A 7,997-nucleotide genomic window follows, 5' to 3' on the forward strand; every position below is an offset into this window, starting at 1 on the left:
ACCTCCCCCCCCCACTCATCCATTGATGGTTTAAAAACTTTATTCAAATCTTGAAATTACATGAATTAAATAAAAATGTGACATTTTCGGGTATATTCAACAAAGATTCATTAACAGTTAATTTTTTTTTGAAATTTTTCAACTAATTAAAAACTTATTAATTAGCACCCCACAACTGACTTAATTTTATTATTTTTGTGAAATATATACCCCTGAAATAGAATTCTGAGGTGGAGGAAGGTACATTGGTTCACCAGAACCTTCTGGAAGATGAAATAAAATCAAAGAATGATCAGATTTTTATACCAGTAGATGGAGAAGGTAGGATTAGGAAAAAGATTATAATATTTTAGAATACTAATGGAAGAGGGGGCCTTATTTAACATACAAAATGATAACGCTAAGAAAAGTAGTGTCAAGTTTTAAAATAATTTTTATATCCTGATATTCAGATGAAAAGGAGAATGTTAAGAATACATCTCCTCTAGGTAGCAATAACAAGAACAAGGGGAAACAAAGAAAATGGTAAGTCGTATAGAAAACAAACCATTCCTTTATTAAAAGCTGATTTTTTGGTATGCAACAATTTTCATTGAATCCCGCTACTCTAAAATCATTTAAATTGCTTTAAATAAGAAAGTTTCCATTGAATCCCGCCAGGTTTTCAATGGTTTTACAACTCTTCTCTTGACAACGACAAACATTACAGTCAGAAAGTGATTTCATTCTAGGCAACATTATTAAACTTGCCCGTCCCTGCTTTTTTCTCTCCAACACTATAAAAATATTTTTAAGAACATTTTCTATTTTATATCTTTGAATCTTTCTCTCACATAAATTTTACGAGTTTAAAATTTATTGTTTCAGGACTTATTAACTAGTACACGATTTACAGATTATGTTTCAGGACTTATTAACTAGTACACNTTTCTATAAGGCACAGTAATCACAGTAATCTTGTTCATAGCGGAGAACTGACCATTTGAAGAAGAATAAATTATCAGATTTTTATAAGGCACAGTTTGATTCAACTTAATCCATCTTGTTTAATGAAAGAGAACTTGGTAAAAACCTTTGAAATTGTTCCAGGCTCATAAATATTTCCCTAAGATCATCTTGTCGTGGATACTGGATACTAATATAATAAAAGTGCGACTGTTCATGTCGAATGCTGAACGATAACTGACTGATTTAAAATTGGAATATGTGAATTTTGTAAAAAAATTCGCGCATTTCTAAGATTTTTCAATGCAGTGTTTAATGAAAAATCCCGCCGGGTTTCAATGAAATTTTCTATTTATGCTTACACAGCTGAAACCCAGCTTTTTAAAAAGGAATGTCATTTACTCTCAGACAAATAAGAATCAATGGAAATTTAAACCCCCAAGGGATTCAATGATCTGCGCTCTCGGGTTTATCATTGAATCCCTTGGGGGTTTAAATTTCCATTGATTCTAATTTGTCTGAGAGTAAATGATACAAAGAAAGTGAGTCTATATATCTTTTTATCTTTGTAATCCAACGCTGTCGACAGTATACATTTCAAACTATAAATTCTGTTAGACAAAATCTTCTGAGTTTAAAATATCAAATGTGTACACCATCAGGTTGCAAAGAAATAGGGCAAAATAGTTTGTGATAAAAAAACAATTCCTTCTCAATTCAGCCATATCAACTAGATTAGGAACCCAGCGCTGCCCAGGGTTCTCCCTTACACCCGCCGTTTACCCGCAATTGAACGATTTTCTGGGAAACTGAATTTTCTCTTTTAAAGTTGACCCTCTCAACTTAAAACCAAGCAAAGAACATTCCCGTGGGTCTCCTGAGTTCCCCAATCAAAATTTGAGGCATATCGGTCCAAAAGTTTCTAGATTATGATCGGACAAACAAACAAACAGACAGACAAACAGAGATTACAACTTTATATATATAGATACAAAAAGGACCTCTTTTTATTTCCAATTTAATTTCTACCAGCTTTCAAACTGCAGGAACACTTATACATTTAAACAAAGCAAAGTTGTCAATTAACAGCTTCTCTTTGATTTAAAAAATGCATGTTAGGGATCAAAGCAATATCAATAAAAATCCCTTTTCCTTGCATTGATATGATCGCCGATCAATAACGGAAAATTTATTTTTTAGTTTGGAAAGACTTGACTCCCGGAGCAAGCTTGTGATGGTTCGTCAGACCTCGATACAACGAAAAACTGACAAGGAATATTCAGTCCTTAGCTTTATCTCATGTATGTGTATTTGAATTTGTAATGCATCTTATACATTTGGTAAATTTCATCCAGCACTTTTAAAGCTTTTTAAATAATTGCTGGAATAAAAAGAATACTATATTTATTTATAATATCAGAAATAGTTTTTACTCTATTCATTCTATGCTAATCTTCAATCTATGATGGTATATTGACGTAGTTAAGTCTTGTACAGATAATATTCTTCTTCTCAAGTGTTTTCCCATTTTCTTGTATACACACAACTTTACTCATCTTATATCAACTCATGTATACACACAACTTTACTCATCTTACATCAACTCATGTATACACACACCTTTACTCATCTTTCATCAACTTATGTATACACACAACTTTACTCATCTCACATAAACTCATGTATACACACAACTTTACTCATCTTACATCAACTCATCTGAACACTCAACTTTACTCATCTTAAATAAACTCATGTATACACACACACCTTTACTCATCTTACATCAACTCATCTAAACACTCAACTTTACTCATCTTAAATAAACTCATGTATACACTCAACTTAAATCATCTTACATCTACTCATGTATACACACAACTTTACTCATCTTACATCAACTCATGTATACACACAACTTTACTCATCTTACATCAACTCATCTAAACACTCAACTTTACTCATCTTACATAAACTCATGTATACACACAACTTTACTCATCTTACATCAACTCATGTATACACACAACTTTACTCATCTTACATCAACTCATGTATACACACAACTTTACTCATCTTACATCAACTCATGTATACACTCAACTTTACTCATCTTACATCAGCTCATGTATACACTCAACTTTACTCATCTTTCATCAACGCATGTATACACACAACTTTACTCATCTTACATCAACTCATGATTTACATTTTCACTCATCGTAATTATATGTTAACAAAAAGAGAAATTGAGTGAATCATGAGGCTTTTACTTTCAATTGTGTCCAATGAAAACAGTGGGGGGAGGAGGGGACTGTTGTCTGAATATAAGGTTCCAGATCCACAAACAAACCTCACTCAAGAAACGGAAGCACAGACCGGAATCTCAGAGAAAACATAAAGCCAGAAAGAAAGCTAAGGGTAATGTTTATTATGATTTATATATTTTTCAATTGCAGAGTTCTTTTTTAAATTATTAAACTAGCATCATTGCTTTGTTTGGTGGTATAAAATCATATGTGTCAAAATTCAGTTTTCACAGAACATTGAAAAATCTTTAAAACTCTCTTAAAACTTGAAAGGTTTGAAACTGAGAATGCATATTTTATTAAGGACGGAGCCAGAATAAACCCGACTCAGGAAAAAAGAACGAAGATAACCCTGGAGTATCCACCCTTGCCACCGAACCTGCAGAAGAAACCGGTCAGAACAAGACCGGAGAACCTGGAGAAGAGTCTCCAACGGATGACTCCAGTTCCAAATCGCTCAAAAACCAGGAAACTTTACAAAAGCCCCCAGCAGGAAACACCTCCAAACCTAGAAAGCCTGTCAGATAACGAAACTGAAACCATCCTAAATCCGGATTTAAGTTTTCAGCCTAATCCCCAAGATTGGAGAAATCTCGTTCAACTTGAAAACATGCAAAACTTTCTTGATGTTTCTCAAGAAAAGCAGATTCCCGCCCTTAATGAAAGGTTACTGGAAAACATTGCTAGTTCAAATCTCATCCTGTCCGACCCAGCACAAGTATTAGATAACCATAACCCTTCTTTATATTTAGAAAGTTCCAACCTTACTCCTAGTATTTATCGGAGCTCTAAAACTGGCGGAGAAATAAATTGTGACTCTGAACCATTTATTAGAAGTTACCCCGGAGATACAATGACAGGATTAATGACTCTCAAGCTGGGAACAAAACCTTCTTTTCAACCTCAACAACTTAATAAACATTCGACACCACAACCACCACAGTATTATCAACAACACGACTCACAGGTAACGGGTAACTCTGTCCTATCTCCACCACAACATAACCAGCCGCAACCACAACTTTCTACACAGCATCAACAAAATTCAAGCTCTCATTCGGAGCTAATTCAACTGCAATTAGAAGCAGGATGTTTACAGCTACAGAATTCTGATCGAGAAAATTCACAACCACAGCTTTCTAATTTACAGCAGACACAACCACATAGTTCAAATCATCAACATGAGGACCCAAACTCTGAGATTTGTTCATCACAGCAACAGCAGTTCTACCCACCAACAACACATGATAAACAACCCTCTGCCCAGCAGCTCACGAAAACACATTTAAAAATCCTTAAGAAAATCCGTGAAAGAAGCAAAAATCTCACGTTAAGAGAAACCCAACCCTCTCTTCTCAAGAAAAGATCTGTCGGAGAAAATAGAATTTATCCAACTGTAGGAAAAGTGGAATCTTGTCGAACTAAAGTTTCAAAATGTTCTCCCATCGGAGCCAATTTTGTAAATTCATCCAGTTTCTCCTCCTCTAAAATCTGTAGGAATGATCCTGAGATAACTAGGATAAAAAGACGAAGACAAACACGATCCTTGCCAAATGTCTCAATCATACCTCTAGAAAATTTGCCGAGCGGAAACATAGACTATAAAAAACTCTGCTCGGATGGGCTATTAGAGACTACTCACACAGAAACCGGAGATAGGGACGAAAATAATCAGAGCCGGGACTCCCAGGACGAACTGAACACAAGGACGACTGTTAGTAGGTTTTCTAGGATACTTAAAGAATATAATTCTAGTTCTAATCTAAACCAGGAAACTTCACTGTCTTCTAGAGCAAAACATTGGAAACCCTGGAAATACTAATGTGTAATGAACTAAATACTTATCTTTAATCATTTTATTTCTTGGCATCAGCGATACAATTTTTCTCTGATGCAACCATCAAAGACACTGAGCTTTTGTCACAAACTCGTATTTTTGAATCCCTATATCTTTGCAATCCAATGTCAAAGACATTTGATATTTTAAACTATGAATTCTGTTAGATCAAATATTCTTCGTTTGAATAATAAACATTTACACCACCAGGTTGCACAGATATAGAGATTAGAAAATTTTTTTTTGTAGCAAAATCAAAGCTCCTTTATAAAGGAATTGAATTTTTGCCACAAACTCTTATTTTCTAATTCCTATATCCTTGCATCCCAACGTCCTAGACCTTAGATAATTCAAACTTGAATTTCTGTTAGCTAACATAATCTAAGTTTGAAATATTAAAGGTTTACACCATCAGGTTACAAAGATTAAGGAGTTTGATAATCAGAGTTTGGGACAATTACTCAGTTCCATAACAAGCTATAAGATGTGGAAGATAACGTCGTTTTTCTAGCTTGAACAGTGTTCGGCTTTCTAAAAACTTCCTCCATTGTTTTTTTTAGAATAATGCCGCGGCCACTTTTTGCAGAAACCACAACTGAAAATACTTCCAATCTGGATCTACAATCACTTTAAATACAAAATAGATTTTCACTTTATAAAACAAAAAGATTCCAATCCTGAAAATCTTGTATTAACTTGAATGTTTGAATCCAAGGTTTCCTATTATTTCTAAGTTTCTCCGTATTTTGGGAAGTATAGCAAACTCTGGTAAATGTTATCAACTCAGATTTACATAGAATATAACTTTTCATGGTCTGAACATACAGCGACGGTATCATTTACATATATTCAATAAAATATAAGATACAGAGATATCAAATATGAGGGTTTTTAGGGTTTTCTATTATGAGAATTTAGTTTTATTAAAAAGAACTATTTTGTAAGATGTATATGTAATGTTTGCCATCAAAGTCAAGCTACAAATATATTAAGCTTATATATTACTTTAAAAAAAGGAGGGGTACTTTCAACGTTGTTGAACTTGCAAGTGACTGTTTTTTTTGGCAAGATTGCCTTTCATTATTAAAAAATTAAACATTTATACCAAGATCAAGATTAAGGAGATTTTTTTAAGCCATATGGTTAAACAAAAAAAAACTATTACAGGGTCATTCCGAATAAAAGTTTGAAAAAAATTGATGATTAGTGCATACTGACTTTTGGAAAAAATTGGCTGATTTCAAATGAACTGACCCGATAGCTTCAATAAATCTTGCAATAAAACAATATTTATATTTAAACTGTTTAATTTTAAGTGTACTTACAAACCGCAGTTGGTAATTTTCATTAATAAAAAAACGTTAAAAAACATCTTTCTCTACATTCAGTAGTCCATTAGTTAATTTTTATCGTTCTTAACAACAAACATAATTTTTCTGCAATTTCCAACTAAATTAATTTATAACTGGGGGGAAGATATTTTACTAATGATCTGAGATATTATATGTACAAGTTCTAGATTATTAGATTGTCAGAAGATATTTTACTAATGTTCTGAGATATTATATGTACAAGTTCTAGATTATTAGATTGTCAGAAGATATTTTACTAATGATCTGAGATATTATATGTACAAGTTCTAGATTATTAGACTGTCAGAAGATATTTTACTAATGTTCTGAGATTTTAAGCTTTAAGCAGCCAAATGTTCAAATTTTTATATGTTTTCAACCTAATGTCGTCGCCCTTTAATATTTTAAACTATGAATACTGCTAAATCAAATATATTAGTTTAAAATATCTAAGGTTTACACCTGAATGAGTTGCAAAGAAATAGGATAAAGTAAACTATAATTTGAGGGGACTAATCGCGTTTCCTCTTTCTACTTTTCTTGTTTTTAGGTCAAGGGTTACGGGTATATATTTTTCCCAAATTGGAGAAAATAAATTATACATGTGATAAAAAATAAACTCATTTTTGGGTTATTAATGATTTAAATTATTATGATAAAAACAGGGAAAAATCTTGCCAATCAATTTCCACTTTTTCCTAACCACCTCCCCCCCTTCCACAGAAAAAAAAATTTTAAAATCTGTTCCCCCAACTAGCTTAGTCCTCCAATTTTAATTTCTTAAAAATGTACCCCTGTTTAAGGTTGTTAATAAATGGATAAAAGAGAGGAAGCTATCTGAGGAAAGAGAAGAGAAGAAAGCAGAGCAGGACAAGGCAGGGGATAGGAATGACACGGTTAACCTACCGCAGCAAGGGGATAGAAACACCCTGTATATCGTGTTTCATGATAATCTTATAAATATAATCCTCCAAGATGAAATCCTTTAGACAACATGTTATGAATTCTTATTATGTAGATTAGTTATTTAATGTAATCCTAGGAATTAATACAAAATAAATTAATTTATTCTTCATCAAGAATTATATACATCAAGATTCTGGAGTCGGGAAGATTACACTCCCGCCGCGCGGCACACCGATTTTCATGTTAAACGACTTATTCCTGCTTTAACTCGACTTTCGAGTCTGGGAGACTTAATCTTTTAACTTTATTAATTTTTAGGACTTAAATTGTAAAAATTTATCGTTGAAGTTTGTATATTAAAAATGCTGAATTTTTTCAAAAGAAAAAATATACTTAAATAAAATGTGAAAATCTGGTTTTGATTACGGAAAAGGTATGACTATGAATAGATTGTATAACTTCTATGATCTACATAGATAAACTTAACTAACACCTATCATCAGTTGCTCACTTTAAGTTGTTACTAAATTTACGTTTGATTGAAGATAGTAAAAAAGTGTTCGGATCAACGGCTTCTCGAGAATAAAAAGAGAAAAATTCTTGAACTTTCCACTTCTTCTTTTGAACCAATATAAGATTTTACAATAT

The 7,997-nt window shown here is 32.7% G+C and overlaps 1 protein-coding gene across 1 annotated transcript in view; it reads left to right on the plus strand.

The window, feature by feature from the left end:
- Nucleotides 1-7,432, plus strand: part of LOC111697941 (tubulin monoglycylase TTLL3) — a 42,894-nt gene extending 35,462 nt beyond the window's left edge. The window contains exon 26 of the mRNA XM_023468113.1: nucleotides 7,247-7,432. Coding sequence (XP_023323881.1) covers nucleotides 7,247-7,432 — 186 coding nt within the window. The remainder of the gene's footprint in view (nucleotides 1-7,246) is intronic.
- The last annotated feature ends 565 nt before the right edge of the window (nucleotides 7,433-7,997 follow it).

This window comes from Eurytemora carolleeae, unplaced genomic scaffold (genome assembly GCF_000591075.1).
Source record: "Eurytemora carolleeae unplaced genomic scaffold, Eaff_2.0 scaffold51, whole genome shotgun sequence".
Lineage (NCBI taxonomy): Eukaryota > Metazoa > Arthropoda > Copepoda > Calanoida > Temoridae > Eurytemora > Eurytemora carolleeae.